This window comes from Aulonocara sp. 'chitande type north' Nkhata Bay, linkage group LG15 (assembly GCF_057382095.1).
Source record: "Aulonocara sp. 'chitande type north' Nkhata Bay isolate Kocher_YH1m ecotype deep benthic linkage group LG15, A_spYH_male_GT1.1, whole genome shotgun sequence".
NCBI lineage: Eukaryota > Metazoa > Chordata > Actinopteri > Cichliformes > Cichlidae > Aulonocara > Aulonocara sp. 'chitande type north' Nkhata Bay.
In genome coordinates this window covers 14,457,411-14,474,986 of record NC_141358.1, presented here as the reverse complement: position 1 = coordinate 14,474,986, position 17,576 = coordinate 14,457,411, and the positions used below count along the sequence as shown (strand labels likewise).

Here is a 17,576-nt window from a genome sequence, read left to right as displayed (position 1 = left end):
TTCTTTCCTTTTATCGTACAAAGAAACATTACGTATACTGATAAAATAGTTGGAACCTGCTGGTAAATTTAGAAAATTCACTCTATTAGTATTTCTTTCTTTATTTGCTTTAATCAGGATCCACTGAACCATCACTTTGATTCAGGCCTTTGAAACAAGAGTAAATCTAATGTACTTGTGTATTTGCAGTTAACTTTTGTATGTTTTGCTGAAAGAAATTTATGCTAGTTCAAAATACCTGCTCTTCAACAAGTGACAACATTAAATAACACTTATACGAAAATGAATAATTCTACCCCACTATACAGATTTATGACCTAAATGCCCAAAATGAACAGTACTGGTAATTGTAAAAATCCTTTTTTGTTAATATTACAATATGTTAAAAATAAATATTTTAACTGCTAAAATATAATTATTGTTGTTAGCCATGAATTTCCACTTTTACCATTTTACAGAAAAGCTGAAAAAATATTTAAAGCACATTATTATTATTTTTACTACAGTTATTTACAAACATTCCTGAATAGAAAAATCAATTTTAGTGTTTGAATGTTATGTTTGGTTCATATTTGAGATCTCAGAGAAGTCCAGTGTACTTGTTCATATTTGGGTAAGAAAACATTGGATTCAGTTTTTCATTTGCCTAATAAATAATAAATAACAGCATCATTTGTTTTAGTTATAAATATATTTTTGATAGATTTAAAAAATATTTGCATTTTCTTGTTTTTATGACAGACAGTCTGATAAATTTGTCGTCGTTCCCATTATTATGAATATGTTTACTTTTAAGAGTCTCATAGTTTACTCGTTCTCATATTATTTGCAAACCCTTTAAAGATTTAAGTTTGTTTATACTTCTAATGACTTATTTATCACGTTATACGAGTCAATAAGCTGTATACTTATTTCACCACTTCTCATGATGACACATAGCCTGTAGCTGTCCCCAGACAAAATAATCCTATTATTCCAAAGGGGCAGTACATTTTGAGACTTGACTTCTAACTATTGTTATAACCCTGGTCAAAATGACTCTGTTTCTATATTGTGATTGTTTTATTATAAGAAATGTGTGTGTGTGTGTGTGTGTGTGTGTGTGTGTGTGTGTGTGTGTGTGTGTGTGTGTGTGTGTGTGTGTGTGTGTGTGTGTATCACAGAAACTATTTGTGTCCGATCTAAAATTAGACCAGAGGATAAAAATTACTAGCAAGGGTGTATTGCTGTGATCTTTAGGGAGTAAGCTTTTTATTGTTTTAAATCGGTACAGGAAAACATAAAACTAGATGAAGAAATATTTATAGTCCATTAGCTTCCAATCTTTTTAACCAGTCAAGGTAAACTTTATGTAAAGAATGCACAGACATGAATGCAGTACAAACTGTATTTATTGATACCCAGACAGGGCTTTTGTTTTAAATAGTACAAGACACAAAGGGAGCACTGGGCGTCTGTTGTGAAATAATAAACAAAGGAACAAACATTATACAGGCATAATTTTTATTGCTCAGTTTGGTTTGCTGTTATGAAAATAGATTCACTATTACACCGTTGGTTACAAAACACAGAAAGTCAATACAGACACTATATCCTATATCATTGTTAGCTATGGTTGCTTAGTTGAATTTGGCAACAAATGGCAAAGGGATGTCAACCTCTACTTTTTGGTCACTTACTCTAACATATTTTTCAACATTTTTGCTTTTTTCCTTCAGGGATGTAATGGCATTGTTGTGCAGAGTATTAATGCCTTTCACCATTGAATTAATCCAGGACTGGATGTCAGCTGTGAGTTGTTTACTAGATATGTCAGCCAAAATATTTTGGAGTTTAGCAGTCACAGCTTTTAGATATTCCATTACAACTCTGCAGACCTCTTCAACCGGCTTGATAACGCCAGCCATAACAGGAGAGTTCATGGCATCGTTGTATGCAGTACTCACAAAGTCAGAAAGTGTCTCCAGATTCTGGGATTTCAGAGTTTGGAGAAGCTTCTCACTCTGTTGGATGGTAAACTGCATGATTGCTGATAATTTCTTTACAATGTCCTCCAGCCGGATATCTCTAAATTTTCTCACAGTAACAACCACTTGGTCCTGGATTTTCTTTAAAGCTACCAACATATCGTCAAGAATTTCCTTTCCACTGACGATGCGATTAGAACCTGGGAAGGTGAATTCAGTGGCTTGGAAATAATCAAGTGCCGTTGCAAACATGGAAGAAAGGTACTCTGGAATCTTATGGATTGCTTCTTCAGATACATCAGCAACAAAAGCAGTACATTTCTGATAGACCTCAAGCCCAGACAGCTTCTCTTTATAGCCAGGAATCTGGAACCTAGTCGCTCTCAGAAATTTAACAACAGCATCAAGGAACTTTTCAACTTTCTTCTGGTAGTTTTCGAGGATTAAAACAGTATTATCTGTGACAGTGGTCACAATCTTGCAAGATTTTACTGATTCAAGACTGTTAATAGCCCTCTTGAACACCACATTACCCTGCTTTTTAGCCTGTGCAAAGGAACCTTCGAGTCTTCTAACTTGTTTGTTGACCGCCTTGTATGTTATGACAGCAGATTCAGACACTATTTCCATGACCGCAGGCACCTGTTTCTTTGCTCCGAGCATCATCTCGTATGGTATTTCCATATTCCAGGTTGTTTGAAGGTTCAGCTTCTCAGAGTTGATCACAGACATCTTCAGACCCAAGATATCAATGTCTGTGGATGGCTCAGACTAAACAGGACACATAAAAACCAATAAGTTAATTATTTAAATAATACATCACTTAGGTTGGAAAAAAATCAGCTTTTATTAGAAAGTGCATCGATAGTAGACTATCATCTTACCGGGTAACGACCATAGAGTCTTGCTTTCACTTGTGCCGGTCGCTTAGCCTGCATCTGAACTGCAATGAGTCCTGCAGATGGATTGGAAACTGAGACAATAAGGCCTTCTTCTGGATTTCCAGTAATCTCCTCATAGATTTCCATGGTCAGGTCAAGAATGTTGACCTTTGCTGTGTTTGTGATGGCGATAGCTACATTTTCAGTAGTTAAGAAGATGGTGCTGTCATGATGTCCCTCTAGCATTGAATGTTTCACATTGAGGAGAGAGGCCATTTTAAATCCACCCATCACGTTCACATTGGTGTTGCCCTCAATCATTCCATTCAGGATCTCAAATTCAGATGTTGAAGAAGCATCTAGTTTGATGGCGATGCTGTCCTGCTTTAGGATGCTTGCGTTAGTCTTGAGAGTGATCATTGGTGTCTTCATGGAGATCTCATAGGTCATATCACCCATAACTGGGATCTTGATGCTCTGAATTTTGGGCAGGGTGATTTTTGGAAGAGTTACCTTGCGCAGGGCAGAGGGCACACGCAGAGTGGGCATTGTGATGAGGGTGAAGTCAGGCAGGGGAATTGTGAATGTTGATGTCTCAATGTTCATCATGGGAACCTTATAGGCAGGGACAGTAATAGTTTTAGGCAACTCAGTGCTATATTTTTCATACTCTTCCTTTGCTTTGTCATATGATGTAGCGAGTATGGCAGCAGCCTTATCCTTGCCATTCATCATTTTCTTGTGCAGTGTCTTGAAATTGGTGTTAAACGCATTGATGACTGGATCCATATTGATGTTAATGGCGATCAACTCATGGTTCTTAGTGTACTTCAGCTTGGAGCTCATATCAAATGTTTGCTCTGTTGTGATTAGTAGATTGCCCAGACCAGTGTCTTCCCACAGTGAGTAGTCCTCCACTTTTGGTGTCTTCATGTCAACAAATGGCAAGGTAATTTCAGGAATGGTGATAGGCTGCTTCAATACATCAAGATTGGCATCTCCTTTGATTTGGGAATACAGGTTAATTTCTGTTTCTCTGTTGTCCACAGCAAAGTAATGGGAGTATTTGTACTGGTTGAATCTAGCCAGACCTGTCCAACTAGCCTGCTGCACTTCGGTGTTCACGGTGAAAGCAATGTCATTCTGGAGATCTATCTTTCCAGACAGCTTTAATGGAAGGGCAATTTTGGTATTTGCTGTGTTCTTGGTATCAAGCTTAAGCTCATTAGGTGTGACCAGAGCAAGGGCTGAGTTTGAGAGAGTTCCTTCAACCTGACCAACCAGCTGTGCACTGTGAGAGGCAGAGAAATCAATTTTCATGTCTTCAACCTTTGCCTCGAACTTGAGTTCTGCAACGCTGTTTTTAATGAAAGGTGTTTCAGTCTCAGCCTTGGCATCAACAACTACGTGGCTGAAAATGCATATTTCAGCACCAACATTCTGATTCGTTTTCACAAAGTTGCTGTCTGTTGTTCCAGTGAAACTCACTTTGGCTTTATGGAAATCCATGACCACTGACAAGTCGCTCTTGTGGCGTGCCTCATCTGAGAAGTCCCGAATTGCATATTTTTCTCTGGCCACATTGTTAAAGGTCAGTTGGATGGAGCCATCTTTAAGCAGGAAAACTACATTTTCTTTAATCTCCATTTCACTAAAGATGTTAAGGGCAGGCATGTTGATGCCATGTACGTACGTAGTGACTACGGTGGTTGAAATTCCATTTTCCATGTTTAAGACTGCATTGTTAACAAGGGTTGCAGAGTAGAGCTCAGTTTTTGCTGCTGCAATAGTATCAGCAGAAGCTTCAGCTGTCAGACCATAGAAGGTCATTTGACCCTTGTGGTCAAGTTCAAAAGACGACTGATCAACCTTGATGAGCTCAGAGATGGACACATGACTCATCTTGGGCACAGATAAATGTGCACTGGCTTCCACAGTGAAGTCAAGGATTCGCAAAGTAGATGTAGTCTTTGAGATGAGGTTCATTTTGAACTCTGGTGTATCAGAAATTGTTGTGGTGTTCTCCAGGTCAGCAGTGGTTGTGAGTTTATAATGAGGTGAAATAACTCTGAACTCTCCATAAAGTTTTCCAAAACAGGGGATCTTGCTCATTTCTGCCACTTTCTCTTTCAGCTCCATGGTGAGGGTGTCATAATCAAAGGACCTTACTTTCTGGATCATTCTGATGAAATAGTCACTCATGTCATCAATTAGCTGTTTGAAGTCAAAGGCATATAGCTCATTCAACAGCTCCTGAACAGGTACCATTATGTTTTTCATCACAGGCTGAATGTCAATTGACCTGAGAGCATCAAATGCACGCTGAATCTTTTCTCTGACCTGATACTGCTTCATCATTTTAACAATCTCATCCATGAAGGCTCCAATCGTTTTTTCAACTTCAAAGCTGGAGAGAATCTCTTCAATTTTGGTATAAATCACTTGGAACTTGTTTTCAATGTCATGTTTCTTCATCCAAACCATTATGGTGTCTTTGATAGATTTCAGTATGTTCATAACTTTTTCAGTTGGGAGCTTGGGTGTCAGGTTGGTGATGTAGTTTTCCATTGAGCTGATGAATTTTCTCAGGTCTTGGACAAACAGGTTGAAGTCAAAGTTGTTAATGGCCTCCTTTAGTTCTGCCACCTTGAGCTGGAACTTGGCACTGATCTCATACCTGTTGTTGATGTCTTTTAGCATCTCAATGCTGTTGTCCATCAGTACCACCACTGTGCTCTTCATCTTTTCAATGAATGCAGGCAGATGCTCAATAAATGGGATCTGGAGAGAGTGACTGTCACTGCTCTTGTCATATTTCACAAATCCAGAGATGGCATAATTTTGACTGGACTCACTGAAGAGGAGAGTGGAGACTGCTCCTGCCATTTCAACACCCATTCTTTCTGCATTGTTGTAGGCACTCATTTCCTGTTCAAAGGCATGCTCATTTACTTTAGATGTCACCTTCAGTGCGACACTTTGCTCTTGGAGGTTCAGCATGCTGCTGAACTTGTTGTCCATATTTGTTGTAATGGTTGGTCTGCCTTCTAGTTCATGTGTGGTTGAAGCTCTGTACTCAAATGACTGTGTGAAAAACATGGGTTGTGCTCTCAGGAGGAATTTGCTGTATAATTCGCCACTCTGCTTTCCATACAGATTCACTGCACCATTTGAATTGAAAATGGAATCAATGTTCAGGGTGAAGGGTGCAGCCACAGTTGCAACTTTGCTGTCCAGATGAAGAGATGGGGAGTTGAAGTTAGCCACATTGTTGAACTTCATGGTCAGGCCAGCAACCTCGATATCAGTGGTATGCGTCATTTGAGTTCCCAGGAGTTTACCGTTGGTGTTATACTTTGCAGACAGGACCATGTCAATAAACTTGATTTCATAGGTGTGTCTGAGCTCTTCCTCTGAGAAAGCTCCCATCACTGTTCCAGTCAGCTCCAGGTTGTAGGGCTCTGCCTTGAACTGGGCATCATTCACGAAGCTAACCTCCATTATCTTCAGGTCATTTTTCACAATAACTGAGGCAGCAGAACGGCCCATGTTGACTGTGATGTCATGCTTGTAAGAGTTGCTGCTGTCAAGCAAGTTGTCAGTCTTGGACTGCAGGGTAAAAGATCTCAGTGTAAGAGACAGTGCATTTGTGTTTTCAGTCCTCATCTCCTTGAAAGATCCAACCATGTTGTTAGAGAGAGTCAAGCCATCTTCATTCACTCTGAAGTTCACTCTGTTCCTGCTGTTAATATCAAAGAGGTTAGCCTCAAAGTTGCTGTTAAAGTAGACTTCTGTGGTTGCAATCTTGCCTCCAATGGTGAGCTCTGCTTTGTTTTCTTTAATGCCTCCTTTTGTTGTGAGAGACATGGTGGCACTTGAAGTGTCAACTGTACCATGGAAAATATTCTCAAATGTGAATGGACTGTGCTGGGCGGTTGTTGTACAGCTGGTGGTCAGGCCATTGGTGTTCAGGGAAAAGGCGGCCTTGTGAGAGGCGATGCTTGAAAAGATGTTCATGGAGGCCTCAGTGTTGACCTCCATGCCAGAGGGATTAAGGGAACCGGTAAGCAGTGAGTAGATACGGTTGCTTGTATCATCGGCTAGATTCTCTATTCTGAGACTGGCCTGTCCTCTAGAGGCAGCAAAATCTATCTGGCTCCGAAGCATCCTCTCGTCAGCCTGTGTCTCAGAGCTGGACTGGATGGTAAACTTGAGATCCTTGTACCTAAGGTTAATTTTGGTGTTGTGCACAATGGGGTCGCTGTTCACTTTAGTGTTAGAGTCAAACAGAAGCTCTTCCTCTGCATATGATGCCTTCATCTTGTTTTCAAGCTTCAGGTCTTCAGACTTCACATTCAGTGAACTCTGCATTATTGCTTCTTTCTTCGCTGGGTCGACCGAGAAGGTGTAGAGATAGGTGGTGGAAGCGGTCATGGGTCCAACAGTGACACTTCCATTTGTGTTAACATTTCCAAAAAACTTTTTAGAGTCAAGGGTCATCTGGGTAGTAATAGTCAGGGAGGTGTCCAGACCCACAGGGGCAACAGCATGCACGTTGTAGCGGCCAGTTGACATCAAACTGTCTGTGACTGCAATGGTTTCCTGAACATTAAAACCTGTGGTGATCAGCATGTGTTTCAGGGAACCATCAAGAGTGAATTCCATAGTTTCCACTTCTGTGTCAGTGATTTTGGTTGCTCCTTTAGAACAGACAAATAAAAAAAATTAACAATTCGTCTCAGCGTCTATGTTTTTTCTGCACTGTTCAATAACAAATGTATAGTTTATAAGAATAAAGAATAAAGAATTACCCTCAGCTGAAAATGAGAGGAATTTGATTGGACTGTCAGCCACAATGTTGAATTTGGCCACATAGTTAGGAGACTCTGCAGTGTTGTTACCAGCAGACGCTGTTGCCTCCCACTTATAATAGTTGGTGTCGACCTTGGCAGCCATTTCCACCATGCCCATCAGAGGCAGGGTGAGATCATAGTCAGATGGGATGTTAAAAGTTGGGATTTGGATTCCTCGTGAGGCAAAATCTATGCCCAACTTCGGCATGGAAATGGGTGGAGTGGTGACCATTTGAGGTATCCTCAGCTCCTCAGATGATTTGCCCCCAAAAGGAACTGGGATGGTGATAGTCAGACGGTCCTGGTTGAACTGGTATATCAGTGTGCTTTCACTGTTGAAATGGTGAGAGTAGGGAACTTGTTAAAATGTTGTATTTATTCAGTATAAGGTTTGAAAGGTTTTTTTTTTATTATAATAACAATTGTGAAGATACTAGTTAATGTTTTTGCTTCACTTACAGGTTCATGAACAGGTTTTCAGGCACAGATGGCATTTCCATCATAGCTAAGCTGTTCCTCAGTCTCGCCATATAGGGACAATCAGCTGAGACTTTGTCCATCCAGATATTGCTGGCCTGATTAAAACACATCATATTTCTTATGATTCAGTCTGGACAGACTAAAAACTACGAAATAAACATTCAGTTAGTATAAAATTCTTTTTACCTCAATTCCTTTGTTGAGGATGTGTCGTAGTTTCATATCAGTCTCGATAACCCGCTGGTCCATAACATCCTCTGCAGTCTTCCTCAGCCAGGCCTGGACGACCTTAGTGTAATGCACTGGGACTTTTGTTTCAGCATTCATGTTGGACATCAGCTGAACCTCAGCCTGCTCTTCGCCTGTGACAGTAAAAAGACAGTGTTTTAAACTGTGCCTGCCATTCTTTGAGCTCCATTGCCACTCTTCTTGAGCAAAATTACCATATTTGAAGGTGACTGCCTGAATGGAGGAGATCTCTGGGAGCTTGACATCACTTCTGATCTCCATGGTGAGTCCGTCGGCTTTGCTCATGGTAGCAGTGACTGTGGCATCTGTCCTGAGTGAGGGGACTAACAGCTGAAGCTGCAGCATGCCATCAGTCATAGCCTGAAGCCTATAATTAATAATAAAAAAAGCAGTTAATTTCTGCAATGAGGTCAGTGGAATTATAGTAAAGTAACAGAACAGTTTAGGAAAATATTTTGCTGGGTTTACTCACTTGGCACGGCCAGTCAGAGTGAGTTGAGGCACGTTCTTGTTGGAGATCTCGAGGGTAATAGATTTGCCTCCGGCATTGCTATCTGTCATGCCGAGCTTGACGCCCGCCTCAACATCAAAGTCAGGTATGTTGATCTGAGTGCTGAAGACATTTCTGTTCCTGTTGTATGTCATGGTGACTGTAGCCTCAGTAGGCTGAGCACCTGACGTCACAGAGTCAGAAAAAGGTTAATCACTTATCTGTATAACTCAAAAAAAGAAAAAGAAAAGAAAGAGGCAGCACATGTAATAAAATTCTTGATTAAAAAAAAGCAATATTCATACCTTCGGCTCTCAGGGTCATCTTCACAGAATTAACCTTGTGGTGTCCGTCCTTTTCTTCGCCATAGGTGATACTGGCTGTGTACTCAGAGACCTCTTTAGTAGGCTCGATGTCCAGAGCAAACCTTGGGTAAAAATAAAGTCTTTAGTACATTTTTATTTCTTCTAATGCAATTTGGTACTGTGCAGCAATAAAATCTATAATCTCATGTGCATATATCCAGCTAAAACCACCATCTGAGATGAGCTAAAATCTTTTCATCTTGACCTATTCTTATCTGTATTTAACCATCTTCTTTTCAACTGTACCACAATATACTAAACAATATTTAGCATTAAATGGAAATATGTTACATGATCATATTTAAGGCATTTCCATTTCTTATTTAACAAAGAAACAAAGCAAAACCTGACTTTTTAAAGGACATCTTACTCAGTCTCTCCGTTCAGAGGGAAGTAAGGAGCAGCCGTTTTGCCAGGAGCGTCACCATGAAGTGTTTTTGTGCAGTATTTGACTCCAGAGAAGAGAGGGCTGCAGCTGGAGTCGGCTAGTCTGTGTGGGATCACTGTAGCGTGTCCAGCACCCACAATCATAACTTTGTTGCTATTTCAAACAAAGAACAGCAAAATTACTTTACAACTTCTAACAACATTATTAAAAACACAGAATATATGAAATGCAATACGCTCCCTGTTGGTAGTGTTCTTTATAATTAATATTTATATGATATTGATTGAATAATCAATATCAATTAATACCATTTACTTGTATTACACAAAGTAAGTTATCAGATTTTTTTTTTTACCTGATTCTTAAGAATTTCATGGTGCCCTGTGGAGCAGGGATGGAAAGTTTGACCTGGTTTTGCTCCATGGTGATCTTGGCATTGAAAGAGCTCTCATGGTACATGTTGGTGTGCATCTCAACTGAAGAGACAACAAATTCAGGCACATGGATTCCCATCTGAGTCATGAACTCAATTCCAATTGCGGGCATGAACACCAGCTCCTGGAAACAAAGGGGATCACAGAAAAATTGAAGTGTGTGGGGAAAAAATGACCAACAGTCAGGATTAATATGACTGAGAATTCTACGTACATGTCACAGAAACAAACAATTAAAACAGCAACATTGTAATAACAATTGCTGTTTTAGTATGGTGCTAAACACAGGTTAAATACAGTAGATGGAAACCTTACCATGTTTGGAGTCATGCGAAGACCTCCTTTTGCACCAGGAGCAAAGGTGCCAGACAGAGCAAATGTCAGAGGCAAGCCAGATGCTGTTGACATCATGAATTTGTTGTCCATGAAGATGTAATGGGCAAAAATCTCATTGCGAGTGCTTGAAATCAGGTTAGACATGACCTGACAGGGAGAAATACAGTTAACAAATAGAGTTTTTCAGCTGCAAATAAAAATAAATCTATATAGACACTATATTAATGACTGCAGAACACTACCTTTGTAGGTACTATCCTCATGAAAATGTCTGCATACATCATTGCATTTTCAGCAATAGACTTCAGTTCATTGCTCTTGATGTAGCCAAGCTCAGCTCCCATTAGCCTCAGGTAGGCCATGGCCTCTGGGGACTCTCGGTTCTGCAGGTCTTTTACCAGCTTGTTGAGGTTGCGGACAATTTCTGTTGCAAGGTTTTCAGGAGCCTTAAGAAAAAGGGACCAATATGTTAGATACGTTGGTGTGAGTGACAATGATACGTTCATTAAGAATAAGAGTGTTTAACAGAAACAGTTATGCGAGTGATATACCTTTTGCCCCTCTATTTTCAGTGGAGCAACCCATTTCTCCAGAACTTCCTTGATCTTTGGTGACATCTGTTCTTCAGCCCAGTACAGAGCCTTGGACACTGTGTCAGGGAAGAATCCATTCTTGCCAAACAGAGCCTCAATGGTTGGCTCAAAGCCTTTTCCTTCCATGCCAACCTGCCAAAAAGAATTTAATAATATGAATACAAAAATGAACCAGGAGTTGTTGGGGTTAGGTCCCATCAAATAAAATGAATCCCCATGAATAAAGTTCAGCGTTAAAGGTGTAAAAATGGCATAAATAATTGTGCGTGAGAAGCACTGTACATACCTCCCAAATATCCATGCTGTAACCAAAAGCATTCAGGGTAGTTTCCAGCAAGACTTCTCTTGGCAACGTGCTGCTGGGATCGAAAATGACATTGCCTTGAATTTTGGCCGCCATGCTCTCATGTGCCATTCCCAGCTCATAGTTGCGAGATTTTGTGGTGTAGTCGCTGTGTGTAGAAACTTCTGTGTCCTGCAGGGCATCCATTATTTTCTCCCCAAGCCTGGAGTGAAGATTAAAAGTAAAACTATTAGCTGAGTGTAAATAGATGGGTGCCCAAATCGGCGCTATATTAGTATAGAACAACACATTAAGCTGAAAAATGCTTCATTCTTACTTTTTGGTCTCTGAATCAGTTGAGGAAATGATGTTGTAGATGTGGGAGGACACAAAAGCCCTGATCTGCTCGTTCTGCTCTTGGTTAAGCAGCTTCTTCACCACCTCAATGTCGCTGTCCTCGGGGTTTCTCATCAGTATCAGATAAGCTGCCAGACGTTTCTGCACAGCGCCCTTGGGATACTGGCTGACCCTCTGGAGGTTGGCACGAATCTGGACAGGAAAACAATTTGAAAAAACAGTGACTTAATGGTCTTTGTAGCTGCAGTTTGTCTCCACTATAAAACCGGGAAGCAAGGAGACTCCTCATGTAGAAGAGGAATGTGGTTAGTTACCTCATCTGTCACAGACATGCGCCTGAAAGCCTGGATGGCGGCCAGCTGCACGGACAAAGTGGTTGCGGGCTGTCTCATGCACTTGAGCAGGGTGGTCTTAATAGCAGGATCGGTGGCCTCCATTGCGTCTCCCATGTTGCCAACAACCTGGACAGAATATGAAAGCAAATCATAAATCATGCAATTAAATGTTCCCTTTAAAACTTTTCTATCTTTGTCCTCAGGAAATGTGGGATCATGTGTTTTTTCCCCTCTGTATTGTCTTGATATAATAAAGTTTCTTGAATGAAAATGTAGTCTTATTCACGTCTTGTTACCTACCCTTAAAGTCAGGAAAGTCAGGTCTTTGTCACCAGCGCAGTCTGCACCCAGAAGAGAAGCAATATAGTTGTAGACAGCTGTGATCTCTGGAGTGACTCCCTCAGATTTATACAGTCTAGAGGAAAAGACAGACATTAGGGATTATGTATTAATTTACAACAGGTACCACAATTCAGTGTTACTGCATCGAGGAGAGCGTCCTTCAGAATGTCATATATTTATGTTCACTTACTTCCTGGCTGCATTGCTCAAAGCATACATGATGGGTTTGCTCTGCTTGTACTGAGCCATTGCCAACAAGTCTTTCACCATCTGCTGTGAAGGGTTGGGCAGCAGCCCCAGGGCGTAGACAACAGCATCAACCTCAACAGCAGCTTCATGAAAGGTCCTGAGAAGCTTGAGCATGGCGCTAGTGCATTCTGGTGTACCACACTGAGCCAGAGCTTGCCACGTCAGAGAGGGTGAAATGTCTGTCATCTCAACAATAGCCGAGTTCAGGGTGTCCCCCTTCAGGCCACGAAACTCTGACACCAGCTGGCGGAAAAGGCCGGCGCGCTTCTCGCCCTCGTTGGTCTCTGACAGAGAGTTCAGCTTCTGCATCGTGGCAGCGACAGCATCCATGGTTTGCACTGGGGATTTGTCGTCAACAACATCCATGGGCAAGTACCTGACATTGTCCTCATCTGTACAGAAATAAATCACAAGCAGTGGAAAATCTATTAGAATCTGGATGTTAGAGACACACGTAAAATATTTATATTGTTTTTTCCCCCCTATTTTTTACTAAATTTGTTTTCACACAACAGAAGCACTCACTGTGATCAAAGATTCTGTCATTGATCTTGGCAGTCGCTCTCAGAGTCACAGTCTGCTTCACCATAGCAGAAATTCCATATTGGTTTCTTTTTTCAGAAGAGAGAAATCCCCAAATGTGCGTTAGATTTCAAAGAGAATTCACAAAATTATTCATGAAAAATATACAAAAAGTCAAAATAAAACTTACTCATGGGACAAGGGCAGGAAGATGTGTTTCTCTGTGCAGGTTCCACTGGTCATGTGTTTCTTCTGGTTGTCAAACCTGTAGTTACAGCTCTGAGTGCTCCTGATCAGCTTGGACAGGCCGTATTTCTGACAGGCAATAAATAAATAAATAAATAAAAATTAATGTTTTGTCAGAAGTTTGGAGAATGTAGAATGCTGGGAAATGTAGATGTACTTTGTGGCTTGACGTTGGAAGAAAAAAGGGATGGATGTTTGCTTTGTGGTTTTATACTATGGAAATATAGCTTGGGTTCATTTAATAATGCAATTAGACCATATTTTTTTCCTGATGATTGAGTGCTGATATTTTGACTCTTGGCCTGAGTTTGTGATGGCAGTGTCAGATTTTTGTTGAACTCTTACCATCCCAGAGACGAGAGCCAGGGGACTGGTGTCCTGTCTGCGGGCAGTGAACCAGTCACATCTGGACAGATCCCTGCTGACTGTCACATCAGTAGCAATGTCCTGTTTGTTGTTGACGGTGAAGTCGGTGGAGCACACTCCGTGCACGGTGGGCTGGAAATGATTAGGATGTTCAAAACAATTCAATATTCAAGCTGTAAGAACTGGACCTATGGACGTGCATTCCTTCCTTTAACTTATCTCTTAAATCAGGTAATCAATCATTCTTAAAGATTACCTCCATTATGAGAGCAGCGCATGTCAATAACAAGATAAAGTTATCTAGGACTTTGACCTGTTGCTGAAAATTGTCATTGTTGGAACATGCTGTTACAACAGTGTATTTATCTCCTTTGACTGGGCCAGCTTATCTGCACCTTGTGCAACTTATCTATGCATGACTAAACAACAAACTGAATCAGGCTCTACTTGGTGTGATTTAATTGCCAACTATGAAGCTATGAAAATTTTCCCAAAAAAGAAAAAAATCAAGTAATAAACAAGTGAGGGGAGCTACCATTTCATTGTTCTTCTCCTCTTCCATCACAGGCACCATGAGAGCTGAGACAATTCCTCTCTTGATGTTGAGGATGTTGACGGGCTCATTGTCCTCAGGGTACAGCCTGACATCTGTCTGTCCTTCAACTGTGATCTTTAGAGTGTTTCTGTTGACGTGGACAGATCATCATTTACAGCCTGCCATTCAGGTCACTCTTTGATTTCCTCAGTTACCCTGGATCCTAATTTCTGAGAGCAATTAACAAAATACATAAATCTTTCCTACAAACAAGATGACTCACTTCTCCATGGCAGCTTTGAAAGCCTCAGCTCCAGCAGCAGGACGATACAGTGGATTCCCCTCATCGTCAACGCCAACAACCTCGCTCAGAGAGCAGTCTGTTGTGCGGAGGATGAAGCTACAGGTCTGGGGCACATCAACCTCAACCTGTGCAGCAGAATAAACAGTTTGTTTGGACTTCTTGTTTTACATTCAGGGTCATGAGATTGCTGTTATTTTTCCTCAGCAATGATCTAAGCTCGAAGACTTACTGTGCAGGAGACTTTGGGGCTGCTTTTATTGTCTGTAGCTCCATTCACAGTGTTAAAGGTCTCAGCTTCGTAGTCATACACAAATCTTCTGAAGTGCCTGTATCTTTTGGCCACTGAAAAGTATTTAAAGCATTTACAGCAATAGTTAGAACAACAACAGCCAGTTTATCAAATGCTAAACTAAAATAAAAACTTCAAGGCTAGCTCCACTCAAACCAAAGTTTTACATCCAGGACTTATGGAACTGAAGCCAAATATTTAATGCGTAGTTCTCTATATACATTCTAGGTATAATGGAAATTAAATATTTCAAGCTTCCCATTTTGATTTTCCCGTTTTATAATATTAAATTACACATTGTAAAATATTTACTTTTAAACAATGACAACAAAGACACTCACAAAAGCAGGCTGGAGATGGTTCCTCAACACTTCCAACATCTTGCTCTGAAAAACAAAAAAACCCCAAACAAACGCACAAGCTGCCATTACAGTGCAACAACACAATTGCAAATGATTGAATACAGTAATTATGCCACATTTGGCCGCTCTCTTATTCCAAGCGTGAGTCTCTGCGCATTTGATTTGGCAGATTTTATGCCAAATACGCTGTCTTATGCAAGCCCTAAGGAATTTGAGTCTCCAACCCGAGGGGAAACCGGGGATTTTTGTTTGGTGAATGTTTAAGCTACATGTTAAATACAGTAATAAATACTACTAATAAAAAAAACATAGTAATTTTATTTGTCAGTGCCTTGCAAAACACTTAACACAAACTAACAATATTTACTGTAAATTTTTACATGTCGAAGTCTAATTAAATAGCTACACATTTGTTTTGCTCTATTTTAAAAACGTAAGAGACATAAACAGTATCAAATATCATCGTCTCAAATTTGTAAAATATGTGTTCCATTTCAGAGCAAGTTGCCAACTTTTCACAAAGCTAAAAAAAAAGCATTCGTTACATATTTTTAAACAAACAGATTTAATTCACATACAGGTCTAAGTTTTAAAAATCCACTGCCTTTAAATGGAAAAAAATATTGTACTCACGGGCTAGTGTGCATGTGCCCAGAAACAGCACAAGGCAGAGCTTGTAACCCAACATCATGGGTTGAGCTCCTGGAAGCCTTAAGGTAAGAAGAGTCCCCCTCTTTCTCTGAAGACTAATTCTTGTGCTTTCGCCTTTTGGCTTTTATAGCTTTCAAGACATACTGTATGTGATTGCAGGGACTTGCAAATGTGTTGCCCTGGTTCCAAAGTCTGAGCAGTCCTTGTGGCAGGTCAAAGGTAAAAAGACTGTCTGTCAGCACTGGGTGGGGGTGGCCAGTGATTATTCTAAATGACTGTTGTTTTATTATTTCTGGTTTGAGATCATCCTGAGGTCATTAATATAGAATGCTAATGCTAATGCTTATTGTTAAAAAAACAAAAAACACCCCCCCCCCTCCCCCTGACAATTTGTATCTAGCAGATAATTTATTATTTAGTGCTGTACTACTTTATGTGTTAGTAAGTAATATAGTGCAGTACAACATAGATTTTGTGGTACTAGGATAATACTAATGTTTATGTGTTATCATATATCATTCTATTTTATTACAACATTAATATACTCTTGCTAGCTAATATTTTTAATAACCATCATCAGTGTTGTGTAAGTACTAATCCTCATGGATCAATAACTTTGTTTGTATGTTGCATTCAAAGCTCAGGTCACAAAAACATTTGGTAGTATCAGGATTTTATTGACTTTCATTTCAACGCTGTGTGCCATTATTCTAAGAGGCAATCAGTTCAAACCGAGAAAGGTTTCAGTTTTGATTTTACAGAATTTCCTTTGGGATTAATAAAGTTTTTCTGAGTATTATTTCTTTGTTTCAAACTTATGACTGCATGAACGTTCATACGATTCAAAATATAGCTTATAACACAATTGTGGCACTATGATGTACTGCAAGTATGCGAACGCCTTCACATACGCTCACCTTTGCCTCATAGATGACTCAAGCATGTGAACCTATATCGCCTGCTGCTAGTGTGCTCCTGCTTAAAGTTTGTTATCAGCATATATTAAAGCACGTCTCAAAGCATTAGGTGCTTTATGACATGCACATGGTAGATAGGACTCTAATGGGCCTAACCAGTCATCAGAAGTGCAGTGCATCTGCAGGGATCTCTAGGGTGGCACTTGGACATCCAGGGAAAAAATACATAGTGAAAGTGATTATAATGAGTAATTTCACTTATAGAATAAAATTAAAATGAAACCTTGAAATACCTGAATGGAAAACTCAAACCATATCTTCCTGAACAGGAAATATTCAGCCCAACTCCAATAGTTATGTCTTGCATTTGGGTGTAACATCATTTTAGGATCCACCCTAGACTCTTGTAGTCTTGTAATAGCCTTAAACCTCAACCGTGGCTTTTTAAACTGTTTATTCACAAAATAAGAAGAGTTTAGTTTTAGCTAATTCTAATTTGACTGAAATGACTTATACTGCAATGTGCACTATGCAATATAATTATTATAATATGACAAATGGCCTGAAGTAGTAAAGTGCAGAAGCTGCTAAATGAATGATAACCAGTGCCTCTCAGATCGCTAAAGGTCCAGTAATCCATAAACCTGCCCTTTGATTTCTCATTTGCTGTGGTGCATTCAGAATAACAGGGTGAAAGATGTAACTATGGCAAGGTTTCATAGCTTCCTGTAGGCCAGAGCCCCCTGGAGCTTTAGTCACTCCCAGTGGGAACCAGACTGGAT

General features: G+C 40.1%; 1 protein-coding gene across 1 annotated transcript; it reads right to left on the bottom strand.

The window, feature by feature from the left end:
• Positions 1-1,373: 1,373 nt before the first annotated feature.
• Positions 1,374-16,009, bottom strand: LOC147312770 (apolipoprotein B-100-like). Its single transcript, XM_086264433.1, has 26 exons — positions 15,860-16,009; positions 15,206-15,250; positions 14,805-14,917; positions 14,555-14,700; positions 14,272-14,419; positions 13,716-13,868; positions 13,315-13,439; positions 13,128-13,213; positions 12,544-12,994; positions 12,312-12,426; positions 11,991-12,137; positions 11,657-11,868; positions 11,323-11,542; positions 10,995-11,168; positions 10,686-10,889; positions 10,423-10,590; positions 10,029-10,231; positions 9,656-9,826; positions 9,226-9,347; positions 8,903-9,104; positions 8,625-8,797; positions 8,368-8,543; positions 8,161-8,276; positions 7,660-8,033; positions 2,852-7,548; positions 1,374-2,738 (listed from the first exon to the last, which is right to left on the bottom strand). Exons 1-26 carry the CDS (start codon positions 15,915-15,917, stop codon positions 1,620-1,622), a joined length of 9,918 nt encoding a protein of 3,305 aa, XP_086120559.1. The 5' UTR covers positions 15,918-16,009; the 3' UTR covers positions 1,374-1,619.
• Positions 16,010-17,576: the final 1,567 nt, after the last annotated feature.

Excerpts from the sequence above, each read along its gene's own strand:
- LOC147312770 (XM_086264433.1), bottom strand. The coding sequence starts at position 15,917 with ATGATGTTGGGTTACAAGCTCTGCCTTGTGCTGTTTCTGGGCACATGC. Across the intron at positions 14,420-14,554 it reads TTCAAAGCTGCCATGGAGAA|AAACACTCTAAAGATCACAG; the intron begins GTGAGTCATCTT and ends CCACGTCAACAG. Across the intron at positions 9,827-10,028 it reads ATGAAATTCTTAAGAATCAG|CAACAAAGTTATGATTGTGG; the intron begins GTAAAAAAAAAA and ends TGTTTGAAATAG.